Source organism: Synchiropus splendidus, chromosome 2, assembly GCF_027744825.2.
Source record: "Synchiropus splendidus isolate RoL2022-P1 chromosome 2, RoL_Sspl_1.0, whole genome shotgun sequence".
Lineage (NCBI taxonomy): Eukaryota > Metazoa > Chordata > Actinopteri > Syngnathiformes > Callionymidae > Synchiropus > Synchiropus splendidus.
Window position 1 is genome coordinate 39125935 of NC_071335.1, and position 26739 is coordinate 39152673.

General features: G+C 42.9%; 1 protein-coding gene across 3 annotated transcripts in view; it reads right to left on the bottom strand.

Moving 5' to 3' along the window:
• Positions 1-26739, bottom strand: part of LOC128754317 (glycine receptor subunit alphaZ1-like) — a 45053-nt gene that overhangs the window by 17995 nt on the left and 319 nt on the right. For all 3 annotated transcript variants that reach the window (XM_053856847.1, XM_053856846.1, XM_053856845.1), the window contains exons 2-3: positions 5927-6057; positions 1253-1320 (exon numbers count right to left, since the gene is read on the bottom strand). In XM_053856847.1, coding sequence (XP_053712822.1) covers positions 1253-1320; positions 5927-6057 — 199 coding nt within the window. The remainder of the gene's footprint in view (positions 1-1252; positions 1321-5926; positions 6058-26739) is intronic.

Genomic DNA, 26739 nt, shown 5'->3' on the forward strand with positions numbered 1-26739 from the left:
CAAAAGAAGTTGATTCTTTACCTCAATGGAATCTTGTGCATGGACTCAGTGGCGCTGCCACTACCAAAGGCATGAGTGGATTGAATAACAAACACGAAGTGAGTCAAACAAGTGCAATTTATGTGGTTATTGCTGTGTGCCAGTCATACAGCTAAAATGATGCTCACGGCTAGTTCTTGTACCCCAGAGTACCGGACCACTGCTCACAAAAGAGAATACGTACAGAATGCAGGCTGAGGAGAGCCATGCCGTCATTGTAAGCTGATTGGCCAGTAGAGCGGCACGTGCTTGTGAGCACCAAGCCCTCACACAGGTCTTACAGCGATTCAGACTCATGCGTTTATCTCACCAATCTGTTGTATATATTAGTTTGACTACACTTCACTTACTGTTATTGGCAATAAGTTGTGAGAATGAAGTACAAAATAAGCAGTGTGATCTGCATCAATGAGGCTTCTGTCTCACTTCCAACAAACACTGCAATTTTCAGACTATAAGCAGCAGCTCTCATATGCTGCATGGAGCTCCTGGAACAGTGGGGCAGAGCTGGAAAGTGCTGAGAATGCACACAAGCAAAACAGTGCATTGTATATAACTTATATGCCTGTCATTGGCCTGGTGGGATGCTGAATGTACTGATGGAACGTGTACAGAACATCAAGTTTGTTATCATTTCCGAAAATTGAAACTGATGCGTGAGCAGGACGAAGTCACTGAACTTTCTACGGCACAGACCATTGCGGCTTTTGTATGAGCAAAACCTATTTTCTTCTGAAATTTAGTAGGTGCGGCTAATATTCAGGTGCCCTCAATAGTCCAGAAATTACAGTAATTTGATCAAATGTTAGACCTTGAAGTATTCTATACTGATAAACTGACTCGGGGAGGCAGGTGAAACAAAGATGTCGCATTTATTGTTGTCTAGGATAAATAAAATGTTGTGAATGAATTCTGCCTCTATTACGCGTTGGACCACCACTGGCAAATGTGCCAGAATTCAGATGCCAGTACCAGGACTGCAGATGTGCAGTCAAAGGACAAATTGAAATTAATAATAATACTGGAGTATATAAAATATTCCCGATTAACTTTAGAGGTGGTCACCTTCTTAAGCAAGCCAGTTTAGTGCTGCAAGGTTGATCAAGGTTGATTTCCTCATGAGGACCTGTGAAGCGGAGGTTTCTTAATTTATGTTGACGATGGAACACAAATGTGGTGGTATAATGAATGTGCTTCATTAGTCTCTCCGTACCATAGTAGTCTCTGCAATGGAGCCAAAACTGTTGATGAAAATGTTGCACGACACGTTGACAGCAGGTCCTGCAGAGAGATATGAGTGATAATTAAGTGAGGCTACAGGGCAACAACAAATTCAAAATAGAAACCCACTGGAACTAAAAGTAGTATGACAGTGGGAACAACAGAATCCTTTGTATAGACATTTTCCACATAATAAAATTTGAGGTAGTAGAATATACAAAGGGGGACAATGCAAAGCCATTGAATGTAGTGGAGAAGACGTTAAGTAAGGGCAGACTGATTTGTAATAGATGAAAGCATTAAAACATGTCAAACTCCGACACACATCGCCCCCTGACCTTGCAGCAGAAGGACATTCCTCCCCCCATACCCCTAGTTGGCAAAAAGAGGTCCTGGAGTCAGATTTATTCCAGAGACCATAACATGTGGCCCATTCCTTGGGCAGCAAAATTAATGTTATTATATAAGAAATTGTGGCGTTTACGGGACCCTCTCTCACGCATTGATCTCTGTTGCCAGCGAACCCCCAGCGAGAAAACAAAAAACACAAGCAATATGAATTATTGATAATTATTGAATTATTATGAAATTATTCTTCCGCTAATGAAGGCAAGACTTGCAGTAAACTTCTAGGGTCAAGCAAGTCCCATCCAGCAGCACCTAAAGCCAGCTCTCTCAGTGGAGCAAAAAAGTGTGAAATAAAGTGTGACATGTTCAGCACTCGTCTGATTTGTTTCAGTTGGTACCAGTCAGATTTGTGCTGGTGTCCCGCAGCACCATTGAAGCACAGAAGAAGCAAAAATCTGAACATCAGAGGCAGCAGTAAACATGTAGATGCCGACTTACACAAACATTTAAGCGGGGTGATGTGCTAAGTGAAAGTTCGTCTTCTGAAATTTCACCCTTGAGTCAATATTAAAAGGAAAATTGTCTTTCCTGAGCTTTTTAAATCACCCCGCCCAACTATTGGCCATATGTAAAAGTTGACACCAATACAAAGCATTGTGGAGAGTTTAGTTTGTGATTGTAATTTTGAAAATATTTTAGTACATGACACGCTCAATGACGAAATCAGTGGTCAGTGAGGGACAATGGGATGGTACCTTTCATATGTGAACCATTACGGCAGCAATACCTGGTACCTGTGAATCGGTACTCAATGACACTCGTTTTGGTACTTTGTTGTGTGTCTACGAGGTAAAAAATGTTTTATTTGTTTAATTATAGAATCTCATTATTTTAAATTCACCACATTTAATTCTCAGAATATAAATTCTAACAAATATATCAAAACAACATCATATAGCAGCTGTTGCATAAATTTCTTCGACATGAAAACCCTAAACTGTTACTAAGCCATGCAGCGTGTGAACACTTCATTTACATCAGGAGTCACCAGTATGGTACGGTACAATGACAGCGGTACCATACTTGTTTGTCATCTTGTTCACCATGGCAAACAAGAAGGGGCACAAAGCCAAGCCTTGGTGAAGTCCCACCTTTTTAAAGCCCCTTTAAAAAAATAAAAAATAAATAAAAAAACAGAACTGATATTATTCCTTTGGGTCACACAGTGCCCTTGGAGTAGCTTGCAGTTGCAAAAAATGTTGGTGACCGCTGAGTTACATGTACTTTGCCTAAACGCTAGCGTGCTAAATGGCAGCAATCTTCTTCTTCTTTCTCTTTCGGCTTTTCCCCTCAGGGGAGGATCATCTTCCTCCATCTCACCCAGTCCTCTGCTTTCTCTTCTCTCAAACCTACAAACCTCATGTCCTCCTTCACCACGTCCATATCTTTGGCCTTCCTCTCCACCTTCTACCTGGCAGTTCCAACCTCAACATCTTCCTACCAATGTACTGGCTTCTTTCCCCCGTACATGTCCAAACCATCTCAATCTAGCCTCTCTGACTTTGTCTCCTAAACACCTTCATTCCTCTCCTTTCTGAGGCTTATCTCCACCTCTCTAGCTTATCTTCCACTTGCTCCCTGCTCTCACCACAGATCACAATGCCATCTGCAAACATTATCGTCCAATGGGCTTCTTGTCTAACCTCATTTGTCAACCTGTCCATCGCCATCGCAAACAAGAAGGGGCTCAGAGTCGAGCCTTGGTGAAGTCGCACCTCCACCTTGAACTCCTCTGTTACACCTGCAGCACACCTCACCACTGTCTTACATCTATCTGGCATACATGACTTGCATCAATCGAACATACTCTCTGCCATTCCAGGCTTCCTCATACAATACCACAACTCTTCTCTTGGCACTCTGTCGTATGCTTTCTCCAGGTCCACAAAGACTCAATGGAGCTCATTCTGACCTTCTCTGTGCTTCTCCATGAACATCCTCAAAGCAAACACTGCATCTGTGGTGCTCTTTTTTGGCATGAAGCCAAACTGTTGCTCCCATATGCTAACTTCTGCCCTTAGTCTACTTTCCACTTTCCACTCTTTCCCACAACTTCATCGTATGGCTCATCAACTTAATCCCTCTATAGTTGCCACAACACTGGACAGCTCCCTTGTTCTTGAAGATGGGCACCAGCACACTTCTCCTCCATTCCTCAGGAACCCTCTCACTCTCAAAGACCTTGTTAAGTGTTCTGGTCAAAAAGTCTACTCCCACCTCTCCTAAGCACTTCCACACCTCCACAGGTATATCATCAGGACCCACTGCGTTTCCACTCTTCATCCTCTTCAATGCCCTTCTCACTTCAGCCTTACTTATCTTTGCCACGTCCTGATCTACAATGGTCACTCCTTCTACTCCTTGTTCTTTCTCATTTTCCTCATTCATCAGCTCTTCATAGTACTCTCTCCACCTCAGCAACACACTTCTGTTATCAGTCAAAACAATCCCCTCATTCTCTCTCTATAGGCAGAAGTAAAATTTAATTTCAACAGAATTTTTGTCAATGTTTTTTACCATAGTTTTTAACTCATGAAAGTTCAAAAAATGATTAGGACTGAAACAAAAGCATTTTAAAGTCATTTATGGTCACTTACGTGGCCATTGCAGCCAATTCAGTTTTAAAAGAGTAAAACTAATAACATTTACAAAGAGGGACTGGCAAATGAAAAATGTATTTTTCCATAAGTGGGGGGAGGCTGGTGGGGTTTGATGAGTTGCTGCTATCTCAATTGGTCTTTAATAGAGATGCACCAAATTGAAAATCTGTAATGTGAAAAGTCAAATAAACTGACATTGATGACATTTTTTTCTGTAATACATACTGTGATATTAACACAAACTAACAAAAAAAGATAATGAGCAGTGAGAAATGGAAAGAATTACGTTGATTGTCATCAGTGGATCTCAAACAAACATCATATTGGTAGAAGTAGAAAATGAAGAAAATGAAGAAAAAAATCTAAATTACTGTGTAATTCCTCAAAGCAAGAGGAAACATGTGAGACATAGATAAAATCGACAAAATCATTTCGACTTTGAACTGCTCCTGTTCAGTCATCAGCTGACCCCCCAGTGAGCCGCAGAGTTGGTCATGTCAGCACTGAAAGTGCAGGATTGTGTTGCCAGATTTTTACAGCGCTATGAAAATTCTGGAGAGCGTTGCATTGATTTTGTCAGTGGTCTCACAGAGCTCATTTCACCACTGTGCCACATTTTTGCATAAAAAAAAACATTTCATGACTTCACGGTGTAGATTTGAACCAAAAATCATAACTCACGCTGCGCTGCACGGTGTTTGATTGTGTCACACGCTACGGTAAATCTTTGCCAGTGAAGTCAAATGATGCCTCTTCTTTTCACAATTCTGCCGAATGTATTTGGCCACCGAATGTTTGATGCAACCCTAGTCTCAAATGTAGTCTCACGTGCCTCGCGCCATTCCCTGCCTTCTGTATTTGTTCTGATATGCTGCTCTGACTTCCTGAGTTTCCCTACTTCACATTAAATTGTGTTTTTTTGCCACCACAGCCAACACCATTTGGGATTTTATCTTGAACTCTAGCCTTGTTTCAATAAACTGCTTGTCAACCATATAAGATGGCTTACTTCTGCAACTGGATGCACCTCATCACAAAGCATCACAGAAAATGAACGTAACAAAACCTGATCACTCCTTATTCATCCTTACAGATGCAGACGACATCTGATGATGGAGAAAATGCAGGGCTAAGAATCTTATAGCCTTATTTCGACATTGTTTATGTGAGCTCTACTTTACTTTTTTGTTTGTTTCATGCCATTGTGATGTTTGCAGCTGACTCAATAGGACGTGAAGAATTTAGTTTTCTGAGTTTAAGGGAAGACAGTTCCAACTTAAGTTCTCAAAACTGTTCTTTGATTACTTTTTCAGTAAATGTTTCTTATGACACACGGAACATATGATTGCATTGAGTGTTCGGGACTACCATGAGAACCTAGTACACTCTACATGGCCTTGGACATTTTGCACTCACAGTAGCACAAGCTTGACCGACAATCTTGCTCAGTTTCCCCCGGATTGTGCAAGCAAATTGTAGAACACTCGTGCCACCAGCTGTCCAAGTGAGGTCATTTGAATTTGACAATGATGTTGCCTATAGTTCAACTACCAAGAATAAAATGAATGAATGTTTGAAGTGACTAGAGGGGGTGTAAGCTTAGTTTTGCACACGCATGTCAGTCCCTGAGGAGTAGTGCAGAATATTGAAGTCTTGACCTTTAAAGTTTGGTCTTATTCTTGCATCGTAACCAGATGTCCTCCCCATCAGCTTGTCCAGAAAGTCAGAAGGAGACATTGGGACTTGGCGTGCTCTCGCTGCATGCTCCACCTCTTCACACAGACCGAACCTGTAAGGAAAACAAGCATATTTTCCCACACTTAGACGTGAAATGAAGAACATCAAATGGCAACCAGATTCTCATTGTCATCTAGCTAATATATGAGACAAACCAAGAGAATAAAAACAACAGAACAGAGAAAATTTGTTCCCAGACAGAAGAAAAAGCTTTTACCGCAGTACTACTTAGACAGTCATACAAATACATACAAAGCCAGGTTTCTCGTGATACATTATCTAAATATCACTTTCATGATACTGACATGTCAGGTTAGAAAGCAGCAGTGACTGTAAATCAACTGAACCTGCTGCTGTGTGAATAGGACAAAAAACAGGTGAGAAAGACACATGGTTAGCAAGACATTACCCATACAGGAGGTCGGGTAATGCTTTTTACTTCCATCATCCTTTCTGACTAATGGGCACTTTGACATCTCCTCAGGGCCCTCACCACCAGTGGTAACTAGTAGCCATATCTGTAACCCACAGAAGTTGCTCATATATGTTGCACAATCAGAGGGACAGCAAGAAGGCTTGTCCTGTCCATTACAGCCTATCTAGAGCGAACATTAGACAGCAGAAAATGATTCATGTTCCATGTAGGGGGTTGATGGCCAAGGACCAGATTTGCTATTTGTTCACATGAGCAAAAGATGGCAGGAAGGGCACAAACAGAAGCCAATAGGGGAAATGTAAGAAATCATGTTCATGAGGGTGGGGCACCTACACAGATGTTAGCACACTTGTCAGACGAGAGTATGAGAGTTCAGAGCAACCGCAAGATCAGTGATCATCAGGGGAGGCACATCCCAGTACAGTGTGCAGGTCTCCAGGTATGAGCCCAGGGCACGCTGACTGAGGTCACCTGGCTAAGCATTCATGCTGATGACAGGTGTCAGTTCTCCAGCCCTAAATCAATTCGACATCAGGAAGAAAAAGGTGCTCATGTATTATTTTGTTTGTCCACAATCCAGTAATCTATAGATATACTGATCCACGCCAAGGACACCAACAAGGACACCTTCAGACAGTAATAACTGGAGTATTGCAAATGATGACATCAATTTAATTTTAAACATGCAAAATATTACAATTGATGTGGTAGAAAGCAGAATTTCCTCGAAAATAGCTCTTTAACTTGTTCTTTTATGAAATCAGCTCAAAAAGTAATTTTTCCCTCCTTCTCTCTGTGCGGTTTTATACTTTTATCCTTTAACCTCTGCACACTCAAGACATTTAGATCACTATATACATGATGTGCAGCCAGTAGAAGAGACGGCTATTTAGGAACCGATTTATGGAGTTACCTTATTTTCAAATGTTGCTCCTGATTGGTCAAAATGTGCATAAACATTCAGCAAATTAGGGATTGAGACATTGCTTTATATTCAGTTAGACATATATTTAAGCAATCTAAACAGTTCATATAGACAATTAAAAGGCTTTATCATTGTACATTGCAATGGAAATTAAAAAGTAGGATCCTCCACAGTAAACAATCATAACAACCACCAATGACAGAATAAACAGACACAATCCATTGTAAATTATATATAAGAGGGTTCTCAATGAATGTGGGCTACAGCACATCAGGTGCCACCTTGCCCAAGTGTTGGGTTGACCGGAGATGAGGTGTCTTCCTCTTCTCCAGACTGTGACTGATTGCCGCGGGTGCATCTAGGTTAGTGGCCTGGGCTGGACCCGACCATATCATTTCTGGGGTCTGGAATGTTGTAAGGTAACTGGGCCCTGTGTTCTGTGATAAGGTCTCTCCCTGGTGCATCTTCCTTGCAGTTTGGTGATTGGTTAGTTGTTTAGTAGTTCCCCTTCTCGGGTCACTACCTATCTGTGGTGGGAGACTTGGCAGGTGATGTCCCATGGTCCTTGCAACGGTGCATGCTGAGAGAAAGGCGACTTGGTTTCTTCTATGGGTGTGCATTCCGACGTGCTACCTTGCAACAACTGGGGGTCAGTCGGAACGTGTGATGTCCCTGTACATGCTGCCAAGGGACATATTTGTGGTTGTGTCAATGTGTGCAACTAATAGTGTGCATCTAGATGAGCAGCAAATTATTGTTACATTCGTCAAACGAAACGAGACAAAATATGTTTGGCCCTTTTTCCCATGAGAACGACGAGACAACGACGAGACGAGACCATTGTTATAATGACACTGACAAAAACTGGGTGAATGTGCGTTATCGTTGAGGTATAAAAACAATAAACATTCTGCAAGAAATAATAAATAAATAAATAAAAAGTCCCTCCTCTTTTTCGTTTACTGCACAAGAGGAAGCAACATGTCTAGCACGTTGGAAGTGTTCTCCAGTTAGGTCTCCTCTTGCTGCTTCAAACGGAACTGCATGACAGAGGATTAGTGTGTACTTTCTCCATGGCTCCACACAACAACCTGAAGCTAAACGCCCAGAAGACAGTGGGGATGATTGAGGACACCTGGAGAGTCATAGTTCCTCCATCCCACCTCATGATGGCTAAGTCACCCATTTCCACTGTGGACTCCTTCCGCTTCCTGGGAATCACTAAGCACCTCTAATGGGAGCCGACCAGCGGTTCTTCTTGCGGCAGCTGAGGAAACTATGCCTACTGACGAAGATGCTGGTGGAGTTCTACACAGCTATCGAGTCCATCCTCAGCTTCTCTATCACCGTGTGGTACAGCAGCGCCACCACTTCATGACCTGTACATCTCCAGGACTCAGAGATGTGCAGGTCTGATCAGAGCTGACCCTTCTCAACCTCGTTATGGACTGTTTGTCCTTCTTCCCTTGCTGTTTGTGGGTTATTTATTTATTGGTTACTTCTATTATACTTTATTTTAATTTAATTTAATTTATTTATTATTATTTTTATTATTCATTAATGTTATTGTTCATATAGCACTTTCCTACTTGGCGGGATCCTCAGTGACATAGGCAATGAAGCTGATTCAGATTGTGAAACAAGTGGAAAATTAATGCATCGGGGAGCTGAACATGATCATTGCTGTTTTCAACAAGTATTTAACAGAAAAAAATCAGAAACAAACATAAGTAAATAGCAGGAATGCATCCGCAGCTCACGGAACTGAAGTGGCGCATCAGGCCGGGCAAATGAAGAGACGGACCAGGTGAGGACGGCTGCAGACTGGAGTGAGATTTATTTTTCAAGATTAAAAACTACTGTTGCCACACTTACTTTGAAAAAGTAATCCGACTACTGATGACTGATTACTCCCTCAAAAAGTAACTTAGTTACTTTACTGATTACTTGAATTTAAAAGTAGCTAAGTTAGATTACAAGTTACTTGTAAAGTTACATTTAGCACCCGACTACAGCTCTCATTGTTTAAACAATATTTTTTATGTCAATTTTGAGGTTGGTGTTCTTGGGAGTCAAACCATTTCCATGTTTAGGGTCATTTAGCACAATCTCAACTATGTGAATGTTCAGTCAATGTTTTACTTTGACACACTCTAACCCACAGGAGCGAAAATCACACACACAAAAAATATGAAAAACAAAACAAAGTGATATACTGCCATTAATATAATAAAAATCTAAGGAATGCTTCATTATTTTATTATTATTTTACTACTTTTTTGCTTTTTTTTAAACTACAAAGCAAAAGTAAGTCTCAGTGTGTCATGTCGCCTGTTGGCCACCTGGAGACAGTAGCCATACAACCAAAACACTCCTCATTCATTTCAGATGAGCTCTGGGAGACTAGCAGCAACGAAACACGACAGATGGAATATGAAGTAAGTGCAGTCGAGTTCAACTTAGAGACAGTGTGCTGTAACTTGCCTTGATGCTAAAATCAAAACGGCTTCCTTATAAATAAGTACTTAAGTACGATCCATTTTACACAAACGGTTTCTATGCTCACAATTAGCATGCAGCATACTAGCACTTACCATTTGGAGTTGGAAAAAAAGTCCTTTATACTTGCCTTTAATACACCTGTTTTCTTTGTATTTCAGAATCAGAATCAACTTTATTCAGAATCAGAATCAGAATCAAATTTATTGCCATGGTCAGTGGGGAGCCCACCAACTAGGAAAGTGTTTTGGAATAAAGTGCTGACAAAAAATAAAATAAAATAAAATAACAAGTTCACAAATTCAACAGTGAACAGGGACGATATATATATATATATATATATATATATATATATATATATATATATATATATAGCCCACAATTAGTCATACCCCTGGCAATCCTTGTGTTTTTCAGTTACAGATTAGTATATCCTTAGATTTGACAGAAATTATATATGCTGTCTGGAACCATGACCAGTCATGTTATGTGAGGTAACACTGTGCAAGGTGTTAAATTAAACTTCAAGCCACCATGTCCAAAATGATTCATACCCCAGTGATACTAAGACCGATAGCCACAGGATATTCAAACAAACCGTCTCTGAGTTTGCATTTTGTTCTTTAACCAGTTTTCGGACCATAAAAGTTGACTTGCTTCTGACATTTCAGTCATTTTCGAGTCAACACAAGACTTGCCATGGCATAGACCAAAGAGCTCAGTGAGGACTTGAGAACACGCATTGAAAAAAAAAAACACAGATCAAACCCAGATATAGCTCAGTTGTTCTGCTGGACTATGGAGCTAGATCTCCACTCACATCACCTTTTTTGCTCTTTAAATAAGCTCAGCGTTGCATACTCGCACGCTACACCTCTGTGCCGCTTGCTCCAAGAGTCATACACAAAATCACGACCACTTGCTCAGTATCATACCCTTGTGCTGAACTTCGGTCTTTTCGCAACTTAAGTTTCAACACTTGAGTTAAGTTTCTACAAGTTTCTTCCAACTTAAGTTTCTACAACTTCTCCACAATCACAAGACGTTACAATTGGTGGTGCAAGAGAATGAAAACAACACACAAAAGCCAAATGTAAGTTATATATTTTTTAAGTCTCTTAATGTAGGGATTTGTTATGCCACACATTAAATGAATGAAGATGCATAATCCTCTATATTATGCTAATTAGCCCCATTGGTGAACTGCACGTTAGCATAAGGCTGCCCAATTTTTATTTGAATGACACATCACATTTATCCTTGTGATGAGATATGAGCAAATCGGTCCAATAAATCCAGTGAAACTGTGGAGCTGCCCTAAAAAAAGGGGTCAACAAATAACAAATCTGACAAATCTGATTTGGCTTAGCGTCAGCAGAATGCGCCGATTCTGCGTTCTTTGTAGCCATGCTGCTTTACTTCTACATCCAAATATGCTCTCTATAACTCGGATCAAGTACCTTTGTGTTTCGGGATGTAATATCTCTAGCTATAAATGAATATTAAATAGAGCTCACATTCAAACAGCAGCAGACATTTAGCACTGCTGTATGATTGATGCTGTATGAAGTTTTGTCAAAAAATAAATAAAAATAAAATAAAATAAACGGCGTGTGAAGATGAAGCACATTAATGATTAACCTTCAGGAAAGGACTGATGTGTCAGAAAAATGAACCTTCTTCCTACTAAAAAAACACATTAGTAGATGATTGGACGGACATGTCTTAGTCAAGACAAAAATATCAAATCAACAACAATTATGCGCAATCATTGGAAGCAGAAAAGCTTTTTGAAGGGAAAGTCCATCACAAAACTTGGGACATGCCAGAAAACTAGCCCTCCGGCATCAGACACTAGGTGCTGATTGGATGAATATCGATTGCCATGTGACCATTTTATGTCTGTGATTGGCTGAGCCGCTGTGAGTGTGGCGCACTGGACAAGTGCAGATGCTAAGTGCCCCACATTCATGTCCGAAAGGAAGGATGTAAGGCCATACTCGCTGTGTCTTCAGACTGGTTTCCATGAAGAAGCTGGCCTGGTAATTTTGCCTAATATGATTGAAATCACCAACAGAACTAGGTGGCAGTCGAGGGCGGGTGTCCCGACGACGTGGTTCGTGTGGACATTCTCCGGCTCTTGGAACATGGAATGTCACTTCGCTGGGGGGGAAAGAGCCTGAGCTTGTACAGGAGGTTGAGAGGTACCCGCTAGATATAGTCGGTCTCTCCTCCACGCACAGCCTGGGCTCTGGAACCCAACTCCTCGAGAAAGGCTGGACCCTCTACTTTTCTGGAGTTGTCCGTGTGGAGAGGCGGCGGGCTGGCGTAGGCTTGCTCATAGCCCTGCAGCTCTGCAGCCCCGGGTTTACCCCGGTGAACGAGAGTGAACGCGTCCCTACGCCTACGGGTTGGGGACAGGTGTCTCATGGTGGTCGCGGCTTACAGGCCGAACAGCAGTGCAGACTACCTGGCTTTCTTGCAGTCACTGGGAGGGGTACTTGACAGTGCTCCAACCGGGGACTCCATTGTTCTACTGGTGTGTGAAAGTTTAGAAAACGGCACACATCTACTACAACTACTTGCTTATACTGCATATATATATATATATATATATATATATATATATATATATATATATATATATATATATATATATATATATATATATATATATATATGTATATATATATATATATATATATATATATATATATATATATGAAAGAAGACAAACAAAACTGTAGATGCAATTGCTTGACGTAAGGGTGACGTAAGTATCAATTAAAAAATCCACATTTTTGGACTTTCGATCCAATATTATATACATTCCTCCCATACTGGAGCTCAGTTTGCTGTTTTTTTCACCATTATTGTTGATTGTGGATTAATTAGAGGATGCAAGTCGAGGTCAAGTGTAACACCACAGAAGTCTGACTGACGACAGACATAGGACAGACGTCTGAGGTCTAACATTGGAGATATTTGACTAGTGTAAGGACGCACTGCAAATCGAAAACAGCCAATGTGCCTTTCGTTCACATGCTGCGATGCCTTGCTTAACTGTGTCCTCTTCCGCGTCCCCGTTTAGGGTTCACTGATCGCGGGCACACGGTCTCACAGGCAGTGCTAATACTACGACCCGGCATCAGTTATGAACCATCAACAATTAGGTCAACAAATTCTAAAGCGGTCAAAGTAGTAGCGGAATCCTCAATTAGGCAATGGGAAACAACCATTTTAGGAGAGACAATTGTGAAAAGGTTTTTCATCACACAAGACAAAGGACAAAAGACAGTTTGTATAATGATTTCGAGACGGTTCCATAGTTAAAGTCAACTGTTAAGAGACATGAGATACAGCAGACAGATGGCTCAAATTAACCCCTAAATAATGCTGGCAGAGCAGTCTGTCAGACACGAGCGGGTTCGACCAGAGACGTGAAACAGTGAATTTCTCATTTCTACACTTACTTAACTATTATATTTAAACATAAACAAATAATGACATTGGAGAAAAACTACGCTAAAGTTTCATTATAAAACAGTTTCAAGAGACACTGTAGTGTGTCCAACACATGGAATAGAACGAAAATGTATTTATCGTGATAATTATGGTTATTGCCAAAATTAAACAAAACAATTATCGCGATAACTTTTTTTTATGCATATCACCTATCCCTTCCACAGCTACTGAGATCATCTCTGTTCACTAGAGATGCTACAGATGCTTAATCGGTCACGGATCATGATCTGCAAATTTCAACGCGATCAGTGCATACCGATCACTTCCTGTCATTGCTGATCACAACAACGATCACATGTGACAGCCCACGCGCTGATGAAGCTGGTTGTGACGTGTCCTCCTCCCTACCTGCTGCTCACTTAGCAGCAGCATGTCTGCTGTGGAGCTTCTTTCATTCTGTCATGTAAAGTTTGCATCCTGCAGCACATGCACGGGAAAATGCTGTGCAGGGAAGCGTGTTCAAATGAAATACGGCATTTAAAGCACCAGCACTTGACGGAGCACGAAGAGTTTTCAAGGCTTGTGAAAGTGAGAGCGCTGGTTCCTCAGCGGCAGGCTGTTAACGCAACTACCGCTTAGCACCACCCGCCATCGTCGAAGAAAGAATGATTAATTTCACTGAGCTAGATAAAATGATTTTTTAAGCGGAGACGGAAATGACCGAATGCACCGTCATTTTGGATTCAGGTGCAGAGTTTGTTAGCCACCTGAATCTGAAACTTTTGACAGCATCCAGAGTGGAAACTTTCATAAATGCAGTGCTCTCCGTCTCGGCGTCCTGCTATAAGCGACCAGTATGTAAATATTTCACGGACATAGCAGAGTCTGAAGAGATTCACCTAACAGTGACGTCTCACATCGAATTAAATGTTTTTTCAGTTGTCCTTTTAACAGAGTAGTTGCTGCATTCAGTGAGGTTTTTCCATTTTTTGCCCCCTTGAAGAGTTAAAATGAAAATGATTTAATGGTTCATTTTTTTCACATCATGTACATCATGTTCACATAATTTTGATTATAAATTAATTGTCAATCCATGTGATCAGTACTGGTGATCGATGGTGATCGGTATTGGTGATCAGCAGCTGATCGGAGCATCCCGACTGTTAATGTTTATTTGACAACTTGTTTGTTGTTTATTACATGGTTTATGCAGGTATGAGCAAATTTCATTGAATGCTTTTTAATGCCCTTTTTATGCCACTTTAATTAAAAATGTATTTCATGCTCATGTTACTTTCTCACACACACACAGACACACACACTGTAAGCCTTTGACAAGGCCATTTTTAATACATATTTGAACTGTATGCCTCACAAAATAAAATAACAGAAATACCAGTATTTCACAGTGTTCACTAAGCCACACACACACACACACATGCGCACACACACACACACACACACACACACACACACACAAGTGGGCCATTAGTGCATGTGTCTCAGTTCATTTCGCTTTTCGCTCCAAATCTGTCTCAACTTTTTCCAGTTTCAGGCATTTGTCCTAGTGTCTCCTCTTCAGAGTATTTGACTTGGTGATCATTTGAGCCATGACTAACACACCTTTGTTTTCATCATTGTCAGCAAGCTCATCAGCATCCTTCTGAAGGCTGGCACACACCTCCTTCAGCATAGACTTTTTCTTTCTTCATGCTTCTAGCTCGTCCGCCTGGGCTTTTTTTTTTATGTCCATGCATTTCAACCTCTCACTCCCTCCTTTCTTCATTGAGGTACATCTCCTGCATTTTGTCCTGGCCGAGGCTGCAGAAGCCAGTAGTTCATTTTTGAGGGAAACTTTGAGAGCACAAGCCACAAGCCCTAACATGGTCACAGACTAGTCTCAGGACCTCAAATGTTTTTTCAGTGATGTTGCAGCTCTTCACTTTCCTGTTGACAGAGAAACCTCTCTCCACCGTAGACTGTCTATGAGATAAGAGCAGCAGGCGTTGCAGCTCAGAATAATCCTGGTTGAGAGTTTCATGAAGAAAAACATCAAGCCACGGATCCATGGGTTTGAAGGAAAGAAACTCCTGACATTTACTATGCTGAGAAAGAAAGCTGTCAAACTATTGCACAAGAGCATCACCTGCAATAGATAAACACAAATGTAATTAAATCACAATATTAAATATACGCATACAAGTCACACTGATACAGCGTACTGTTTGCTGGTAAAAAAACATGTTTGAATAAACTATGTAAAATGTACTAGCTCTAGCATTACGGACAATATTACACCCTTTTTAATCACCTGGCAGAATTTGCTCATCATTTGGATGCAGCTTATAATTGTCGTTGAATAAGTTGTGTTTTTTGCAGGTAGCTTCTATATTAACATGAAGTGTAGTGAGAATACAATTCATAATTATTTAACATCCTTGTAATGAGTTTTGAAGAATTGGTTGGACAGTTAGTTATCAGTTTCAGTTTGGTATCATCAGTTTGGTACTTAGTCAGGAATGGACAGAAAGCCATGAAAAAAATGAAGTTGGGCTAAGATCAGGGCATCTTTATTTGCTCCTTAAGTAGTATAAAATGATGAGGTTCCAGGGTTTGGGAGTTCTTTTCTGTGGACTGAGCTTTGGCCATACCTCTCTCCGCAACATGCAGATTTTCCACCCATCTCTGTCCACAGAATGGGAGTGGAAACAGAGATGAACTGGTAAGTTTTGTGTAGTCCTCTCTTCTTGCAGGGACCTTGTTAAAAACAGTTTCTCAGTATTCCATATGGAGAAGCCAGTCTTGAGTGAGCTGTGTAGAGTGTGTAGCCCAAAGCTCCCAACAGAAATTAGCTGCCGTTCTCTATGTAGTTCAGCGTGTTCTTGCTGGAAGTCATTCAGAAACTTCAAGTTCGCATTTGCTCCGTCCATGCTGATGGAAAGGAGATTCTTAAGATCTAATTGGCGCACACATTCCTATGACAAGAATAAATATTCTGTTCAAATTATTTGATACCATGCAGACATGTAGATGATGTTGGCAAGTAGCGTAGTTGGCTAAAGTAAGATAAAAACAGCTATTTAAATAATCATCTCAAAGAGATTCACTGAAAAATGAGTGTGTGTGGCTGCGTTGGTGTGTGCGCGTGTGTGGTTTGTCTATCCTTGTGTAACATAATTTTATATACATATAAAATTATGTTATTGGGGTTCTATATAGAGAATTTTATACCTTACTTAACACGATGCAAGTCAGTTATTGTTGCTAAGATTTTTAATTACTAAAAGCATTGACTGATTCCTGCATTGCAATTGGCAATAAAGTTGCCTTTGATGCTTATTGAACAGAAACATTACATTTTACATTACATTTCTTAACCAATGTTTGTGTGTTTTGTCAGGAATTTGAAGTACCAGAGAGTACACCACTTCTTCTGAGTCTGATCCAGGAACACAGACAGCAAATACAGGAACGCAGAATCGCAGAGATGCTGGCCAGAATCTAAGCGTTGGACCATAATAAAAGGGAAGTGTCTTTACAAGGGGTCCTCAAAAGACTACCTGGCCTCATGTTTGACATTCTGTACCTGCTGGAAGACCCTCATCATCACCGTAACCTCGGTGGAGGCACCTACATTGGTGATCCTGTACAAACTGCAGGGAAATGAATACAAGTAACATTCGACTTACGACCGTGATCGGTTCAGACCAGATTGGTTGTAAGTCAAATGCCATTCAAAATTGCCGAGGCGAGGTTTATAGGTACTACTGTAGTTGCAGATCGCTGTGTGAGAGTGAGATGCTGGGATACTGTGCTGCTGCAACTGTCGTACGCATTGCCGGGCTGCTACGTGCTGAGGTGCCAGACATTGAATAAAAAAAACAAAAACATTTGCTAGCCGTGGTTGTAAGTACGGGTGGACGTAAGTCAAGCAGGTCGTAAGTCAGATGTTACTTGTACTGACCTGGAGAGACTCTGCTGTGGGCAAACCCCTGAGAACTGTGTCAGCAAATGGCCCACATGGACCTTGTTGAAGGGGTTTTGCGGATGGCAAGGACTGCTTGGAAGGCTGTTGAATGCTGCTGCCGAGTGTTGCTGGAGTGCAGCAAAGGCAGAACACACAGCATATCGCCAGTTTGTGCTCTGGCAGAACAGCCCCCTGGGAGTTGGAAACTGAGCCGTCATTCCAAGTTGTTGCATTGGAAAAATAAGGGACACTTACTATACAGAGGTTTTGACAGTTACTTTGTTCAGAATTTACGTTCAGTTGTCGAGTGTGTTGAAAATAAACAAGACTTAATTTGTAAGTGCTCTTACTTTTTCAAAGTGAAGTACAGCATATTGTCACTTCCACAAGACAGTATCTCTCGTGTTCACTTGGGGGAACACCTCCACAGCTTTTCACGTGCATTCAGCTCAGCTGTTGTAAAGCCTGTACTAAAGCCAGTACCCCTAAATTCCAGGGGTCATCTGGCCAACAGGGCTGTTTTTTGGGAAAGCCGCCACCACCACTTTGCAGCCTCTTGCCAAGAATGTCTCTCTGAAGATCTGTGATGTAAGAGTTATCTTTATTTTCTTTAACAGCATAGACACTCCAGGATTTAAACTTTTAGTAGTATCTTCTGTATCTGAAAAGAAGCACAAATATCTATGAGATTCTACTCAGAACTTAGATATGCCAAAAACTAATAAAGTAAATAATAGTTAACAGCAAAATAGAAAAGCCTCAATAAACAGATTGAAACAAACGAAATAATTCAGCCTACACATTCGAAAATGACTGCTGTTCCACGGGGCTTCACTTCAAAATGAAATGGTGATCTTCCTGAACATTTCACACCAGTTACTCTGTAATGGCATGCTTCCACAGGAAACCGAGAGTCGACTTCCGACTATGTTCCTTACAGATGAGCTGCTTCAGGTTGTTTAAGGGCACTTTCTGCACTTTCTCCCATTGAGATTCTTCACACCTCTGCCTCCCTCCGTGGCGAGCCTCGCTCTGCATTTTCACTTCTAACTTCACCCACACGAGGGCAGCAAATACCGGAAGAGACTTTGTGTGACGACACAGTTCATGATCAAAACCGGCCAATAAAGGGTCTGATTGCTGTCTGGGTGGACAACATAGTTCAAAGACAACTTCTCAAACTCCCAGAGCACTGAGTTGTGCAGCCGGGAGCTGCAGGAAAATTACGCTCGGGGATGGGAGCACCGCGGAGTGATCCATGCTGCTCTCGCAACACCTTGCACACAGCGAGAGAGATTACTGATGATCGAGAAGGTTTTAATCAGTGAAGTTCAGATCCCGACGTCAGAAATGATCAATGAATAGTCTGGTGATCTTCAGTAACTGTAAATCAGCGTCTTTCCTCTTCGCTGTGCTCATGCAGATCGCTGCGCTGAAGCGAGACCACAGCACTGAAAATGGTTTCTGAAGCGCACGGCATTATTCATTTAAGCAAATATGTCTGTCAATAAAATCAGGTGTTTATCAGCCTAATAATGGCGAAAACACATGAGTTATCAAACACCCGCACACATCGCGAGTCCTGGACCACTGTGCTCCGAAGTGCAATTTTCCTGCAGCTCTTGTAAGTAGACTGTAGTCAAAATAGAAATATATGCATTAGTATATATCATTTTGACACTGCACAAAACAAATACAAAGTAGTCCTCAAAAACACAAAGTACCCATTATGGTCAGAATCTTCTGTAAAGCTGGAAACTATTGGCTGCAGTGGTTGCAGGTGTTGCTTGTGCAGAGTAGAGGTTACTTGCTTCTGCTAATAGCTGCAGAGAAATAGCATGTTAGCAATTAATAGAGATCAAGACCAATGCAAGAGAAACACTAACAAATACATAGTGGAAATAGAGGCACTCCTTAAACATCACAGTCATAGGTTATCAGACTGACTTCAAGTTTACTGGCTAACTGAAACTGTTAGTTTCAGACCTCCAAAGTTAGTTGCTTGATGCTAATGAACTACGCTACAAACAGACCGTCTACAGACTGTCTAAACGTCACATTTCTGAACAGCTACACTCAGCACAAGGTGCAATTGATAAGCAGGACTATGAAACGTCATATTGCACGCCGGTCATCCTGTCTTCAAGGAAATTAATACATAAAAATTATGGGAAACTAGTGTCACGTAAACGTAACACTAACGTGGTAATACCAGCATGCTTCAGTATGACCAAATCATTCACTTTATACCCTATTTTTCTCGAAACTCCAAAAACTACTCACTTGTCCAGCAGGAACAACGCCAAAGCAGCATTTGGAAGAAAACCCTCCTCTTCTGTGAGCTCATGCTAGTGATGTTAGACCACGGTTTGGTCCGGTTGCTCTACCTCTTTCTTTTTTTTCGTGTCAACTGACAAAATCTTGCGCTTCTTCACTGCAGCTTCGGCCATGGTAGCAGTAATGTCGATTTGGCGTTCGCGCCATGTTTTTAGCAGCATGGATAGGAGGAAATGATGTATGCCGTAAAACAACAACAGCAAATTTGTAGGTATTTGGAGGGCAGGGTTCCTACCGCCCTCCTCGAAATTATTTAGTGCTAAGAAATTTGATAAAGACCCCCTCAGGACATGACAGGGATCCCATTCTGTTCATTGTAAGTTGATGTATCATCATGAAAATAATTAATGCAGGTTGAATAACTCCTAAGTGTTGCTTTAATTAACGACATATGCATGTATATTGTTCACGAAGGTTTACAGGCACATTACAAACATTCCAAGCAACTCTGGTGATGATGTATCATGTCCACCATGAGCCATGGAGAGAGAACACAGCCCAAAGGAGACCCGATGTTGATGGTCTGAGTGTCTGAGACAGTCAGGTGGATTGCTCACTCTGGGTAAGGAATGAGTGCCTACCTCAAGTTTAAGTATCTTGGTCTTGTTCTCGAGTAGGGGGGTGGAAAGAGAGTTGGAAATTGGTCTGCGAATCTGCGTGAATATTGCAGTCGCTCTGCTGTAATGTTGTGTGTAGGAGACAGTGGAGCCAAAACGCAAAGCTCTCTATTTACCGATTTATCTTCGTTCCGACGCTCACCTATAGTCATGAACTGTGGGTCATGACCGAAAGAATGAGATCCCAGATACAAGCGGCTGAAATGAGTTTTCTCCAACTCGTGGCGGGCGTCTCCCTTAGAGATTGGGTGTTCTGTCACCCGGGAGAGACTCGGATCAGCGCTTCTGCTTCTCTGCGTTGAGAGGAGTCTGTTGAGGTGGCTTGGGCATCTTATGAGGATACCCTCTGGAAGTCTTCCTTTAGAGGTGTTTCAGGCACGGCGAGCTAGGACAACACCGAGGGATCGACACAAGACCAGGTGGAGGATTATATCTCTGCACTGCCCTGGGAGCGTCTTGGGATCCCCGGTTGGAACAGGTGGATGTTGGTGGATATCACAAATACTCCTTTGGGAAGGGCTACATGTGGAGGGGGCTCAGCACTCAGCCTCACACTGACAAACATTATCTTATGAAAGACAAGAAACACCAAATCTGGCAGTCTTTTGTTTTGGGCTGAGTTCAACCCCCTTGCTGCAACTAAGCAAATAGAACAGTAATAAAACATGCAGTGATTGAGTCTGCACTTTCAGTCAAGTTGAAGAAGAGAGGATCGTCATGCAGGAAATCAGTCAACAAACGTAAAGTGGAATTGATGAAGTTTCAAAATAAAGCACAACTTTTATACCTTGAATCACATTCTACTTCACCGTGCTTAGCCCTCTGACCGGGCTTGCCTGCCTGCAGCTCGCTGCCCAACCAGCAGCAGAGGCCGCCACAGTCTCTACTGTAAGAGGCCGTCCAACCAGGAAGTCGACCTCCTTTTTCCTCTCAAGCTATCGGTTCCAAGTGTAACACGTAAACATGAGTAGAAGTTGGATTCATCCAAAATTCGAAATTGTGCATGTGTTCTATTCTGTCATATGATCACCATGAGAAATGCTTCATCTGCCTGAGGGTACGCCATGGCATGGACTCGTGCTTAACAACGCTTGCCAGGCGCTGAAAGGATCCTTCGGGCATCGTTTCAGCCGGCCTCTTCCAGCATCAGATTCACTCCTGTTCGCCCTCAACAGAATATCAGCCTGGTGGACGTGGACAGCTTTTTTGACGAGGATCCCGGCGTTTTGTTCCCCGATGACTGCGCTGACATGGAGGTGGAATAACCTAGTGTTCTTGTGTGGTGCTTTAGACCGCTTGTCGGTAGACAAGACGGTGCTGTCCGGAGACGACGCCATTGAAGTGCAAGACACAGCCAACGTGGGCGTCTGGATGGGTGAGGCGCTTTCCATTCTCGCCAGATGATCCTCGTACAAGCCCCCCTGATGAGTTCGCTCTTCCGCCCTGAAATTGAGGAGTTTGCGGCCTGCCAAGAGACAGCAATTAAGGCCGCAAAAGAGTCTTAGGGCGCATCTCCAGCCAGTGAGCTATGGGAAACGCTCCGCAGGTTCCCGCGCTGTTATATTACAGCCGTCCAGACCCGCCAGAGATGTGAGGATTGCCACTGATCAATGCCACCAACAGTGCCATGCCCAGGCCTCATCCAGCTGGTCCCGGCCTAGGAGGATCAGGCAGCAGTCCAGAGGCTGCGCAGTGGGCTGAGACGTCCAAGTTTCATCAGTCCCCCGAAGGACGTGGCAGCGCAAGAAGACACTTTGCTGGCAACGTTTCAAATAAAAAATACTGTAACTATTCGTCTGATACTTTCGTTTTTGATGTCATCGGTGTGCGCCAGGTTCTCGTTTTCCAGCAGTTAGAGTATCTAAGCCGAGCTCTCTGGCTAACGAGTTGGATTCAGCCTCCCGGCTCGATTTACATGCCGCTGGTGTCTCATCAGGAAACGAAGAACGAGGACGGAGCCGATAGCCGCTCATCCTGGCAGCACGAAGGTGTCACGCGCCATGACGCACGCCGAGCGGTAAGTAGCTTGCTTCATGAAGCTTCGTTTGACTTTTCTGTCACCTCTGCAAGTCACACACCAAGGCAGGACTCACTACAGAGGCGTGGGACGGATGTGTGGATGATGCAGGTTTCATCCAGAGCTCGTCCTTTGTCACTGTTCGCTCAGATGTGGGAGTCTCTGTGTCCAAGTGGGTCACACAGATCCTGAAGGTAGGTTACGCTCTCCAATTCAGCCAACGCTCACCTCAATTTAATGGCATTCTGAGAACACATCAGGTGAAACCCGCAGAAAATTTCTGGCTTCACAACGAGGTCCACGTTCTGCTTGACAAGGGCATAATTGAAACAGTTCCTCCTCAAAATCAAATGTCTGGATTTTATTCTCGCTACTTCTTGGTCTCCAAGTGGAGACCAATTTTGGATCTCAGCATCCTCAACTCCTTTACAATCTGGCGTGCCTTCAGAATGCTGACAATATGGAGTCTCTTGAAGTGTGTGCGTCGTGGAGACTGGATGACATCCATCAACCTGACGGACGCATATTTCCATGTGCCGATTTGGCCTGGTCATAGGAAATATCTCCGCTTCGCTTTGGAGGACCGAGTGTTACAGTTTCGGAGGCTTCCATTTGGCTACTCTCTGGCCGCAAGAACCATCTCTAAAGTGGTTGAGACGGCCTTAGGGCCCCTGAGGGCCCAGGGTCTCAGAATCTTGTGTTACGTAGACGGCTGGTTAATCCTCACCAGGTCGACAGAGGAGTCTTTAGCTCACACCAGAATGGTGCTGGTGTCACAACCCCTTCCTCTGACATCACCGCCCAACCCACCTCATCACATCTACACCTGCCTCCAATCACCTGATGATTTAAATATCGAGCCAACCTGCCAGTCTTCGCCTGTTCGACAACCCTTCATGGTTTGTCTTCAAGCTGGATGTTCCGCTGTTTGCCACTGCCTGCCAATACCCTTGTCTGAGCTATTTTAACTGATCTTCTCTGCCTCAGAACTTCAGTCTGCCTGCACCTCCTGCACCCCAATTCCACAGCCTTCACCTCCTGCACTTGAACTGCACAACCAGCTTCAACCACTGTACTCCTGGACCAGCCACTCGTCTGGGATCTCCACCACAGCACAAGAAGCCGACTCTTGCTTTTCTGCACAATTACATATCCAACTCCTGATTTCCAGTTTGTGTTTGAGTCCCCTGCTTCAAACACGTCACAGCTGGCGCATATAAGCCAGCTTGGCTTTGCTGTGAACCAAGAAAAGAGTCAACTCCAGCCATCTCAGCTTACGTCTTATCTTGGTGTACTCCTGAACTCTCATGAAGGGTGCGCTCCGTTAACAGATGAGCGGATCCTCTCTATTTTCTATCTGTCAGCCCAGGTTCTGGCTTTTCTCCTTGTGTGGTCCCAGCCTTGTGGATTATGAGGCTCCTGGGTATGATGTCAGCAGCTCACTCTGTTGTCCGCCTGGGTCTCCTGAATATGCAGAATCTGCAGTCATGGTTCCGTTGGCTCAAGCTTCATCCTGTCCTGGATCAGCAACGGTTGGTGAGAGTGTCTCCACGAGCCCTGAGGGATGTGAGGTTTTGGAGCTCCAGTTCAAACCTCCATCGCGCTGTATCCTTGGGTTGTCAAAACACCTCTTTGCAGGTTTTTACACCTCTCACTTAGGCTGGGGAGGTCATCTGGGTCAGACCTGCGTCAGAGGAACCTGGAACAGTTCTGAAGGTCGCCACATCAACCTGCTGGAGCTGTCTGGGATTTCTGAGGTGTTGGTGGCTCTTTCTTCTCATCTGAGAGGGGACCATGTGACGGTGAGATCGGACACTTATACAACAGTAGCCTACATCAACCGCCAGGGGGAAGTAAGATCGCCAGCTTTGCACAGCCTAGCCAGAAAGATCTGATGCTGGGCTGAGGAATGTGGCGGCAGACAAACTATCTCGGAGACGCCTCCCAGATGATTGGGGTTTATCTCTGGAGATGGCAAACAAGATCTAGGAGTTCTGATCTTTTTGCTAGCAGAGAGAACTTTAAATGTCCCCTCTGGTTCTCTCTCCGCGTATCCGACGCTCTCCGAGGCCCCTTTTGAACCACGTGCTCCACTGGAGCTAGTAGCCTACAAGGCGGCCCTTCTCATAGCATTGGCTCCTGCAAAGAGAGTGGGAGAAGTGAGCTTGTTCTCCATCAGCCCTGACTGCATATCTTTTGGTGTCGGTGACTTGGTGGTGTCACTTGGACCCAATACCGTCTTCTTCTTCGCAGGTCAGCACCTTTTCAGTGAAAGCACTCTGCCGCGCCCCTAATCCGGACGAGGATCATCCCCTCATCCTGGCTACACTTAGACTCCGGTCACTGAAGGATGAGGGTGTGAAACTCATCACCCCCTTGCCCCAGAGTGGCCATTGCGTCACTTCAGTGTTTGGATTATTTGTCTTTTTCCGATCATCCAAACAAATATGACGACGTTAAAGCATACTGTTATGGGGTTCTACTCGAGGTCGACTTCCTAGTTGGACAGCGTCTTATAGTAGAGGGGGTGGCGCAGTTGAGCAGTGAGTTGATTGCTTTTACTCACGGGCAAAACAGGGGTTTTACCAATAGCAAATCCCGGGTAGAGGGCATTGCATGCTTCATAGAATGGCGTTACGTCATGTAACCCAACAGTCTCCTTTTGTAGCGCTACCATTATGACAGCAGAGCTAGCAGCTCAGGCACCAAGTTGCTGATGAAAGATGCTCTCACGTGATCGGTGGTGTTGTCTTCATGATATGCAGGTATGCGCTGCAAGTCCACAACCATCATTTCCCGATACCACTTTAAGAGACTGGCTCCTGATACCCGATAACAGGATCGGTGCACCCCAAAAAATGACAGGTGTTTTATTAACCTTAAAGTGCTGAAAATGCACTGCTTTTGGCCACATGCCCGCAGCTACGCCAACAGAGCAGATCTCCTGGAGGACCGGAGATGAGAAGCAGCAACTGAGACCTGCTGTGGTGTAGGAACTTTGTGCATGCCGGAGAAAATGTAAATAAAAGATGTGATGAGTTCATGAGTCAGTCTCAATGCTGGAACCCGTTTTCAACACTAGTTAAGAAATAATCCTCATCCTCTTTCCATGACAAAGAAAGCATGGAGAGTTTTCTGGGCTCAAGAAAGTATGACTGCTGTTTCCTCAGCAGCAGACAGACCACAAATCTGTCAAGCAACACAGACGCAGTGGAAATATAGCTTGAGTCATTACGTATAACAGATGAGTTAATTGCATCATAATCATGTCATGACAATGGATTGACATGGCGATTTAATAAAGGCCACTATTTCAAATAACTGTTCCTGTGAATAATTTATTGGTACAATGGTAAGAGGGTTAAACAGAACTAGGAAAAGTTGAGGGCGATCCGGGTGAGTGACATTAAGCCTGTTATATTTGTCCTTGTATCCATCCGTGGCCCACTAAGAAGATTTACTCCAGCTTGATCTTTTTAGCTGCTTTTCCATAACACAGCTTGTAAAACTTTGCATTAAGAAATACTGCATGAAAGACATGGCCAAATGACGAATGTGAGAATATAAAGACATACATACCAAGATATTCTAATACATGGGTATGTAATATTTTATTGCTCCCAAGCCCACACTTGGGGCACACTGATGCATTTGAATCAGTGCATCTGCAGTTACTATTGACATCAAGGATAACTGATCCCAAAAGTAATTATAATTAAAAAAAAAATTATACAAGAATAATTTGTTTATTATACTTAAAGAGAAGATCAGAGTTTGTATCAGATAGTGCCTGTATGTGCCAGTGTATTTCATCACAGTCTTCAGAATCATTCAGGATTCTGAACTGGAGTGTATATCACTGACTGCAACAGCAAAGAGAATGTTTCATTGAGATTTGCTTCACAGGTCTAGTGAAACGACAAATGAAGATATTCTACATGATGTGTGGTACAGTGGGGCGCCAACCTTGCCTCTACTGCTACTAGCTGGGTTTCAGGACAGACTGTCCTCAAACTCAATACCAATTCTCTACCCTAAATCAAGAATATTGTGAACAGGGGGATAGTAGTTTTCTCACCAAGAAAATTCACTTTTAATTCAAATTCGTGTTCATTTTGAAACGTGCAATTTCCTCATTCAGTCAGACATTTTTGCAAGGATAGGAATGCTATGTGTGATTCTTTTCAATGCATGCATGAAAAATGAAAAATAGATTAAGCTCAGGATTAAGAACCAGATTGCAGACGGCGGTTACTGCACAGATGGGCGACTGTCACAGGAAAAAAAACGGTTGATGAATCAAGTTCTTGACTCTAATCGTTGACGACCAGTACCACATCTACGATGCAGTAGATTCCACAGACCACTGAACGGGCACTATTTTGAGATCATGCACAAGTCTACTAGCTCCGGCAAAGTGAACGTTGGAGGAATTACAAGTAATTAACAGTTGAGATACTGCACAGCATCA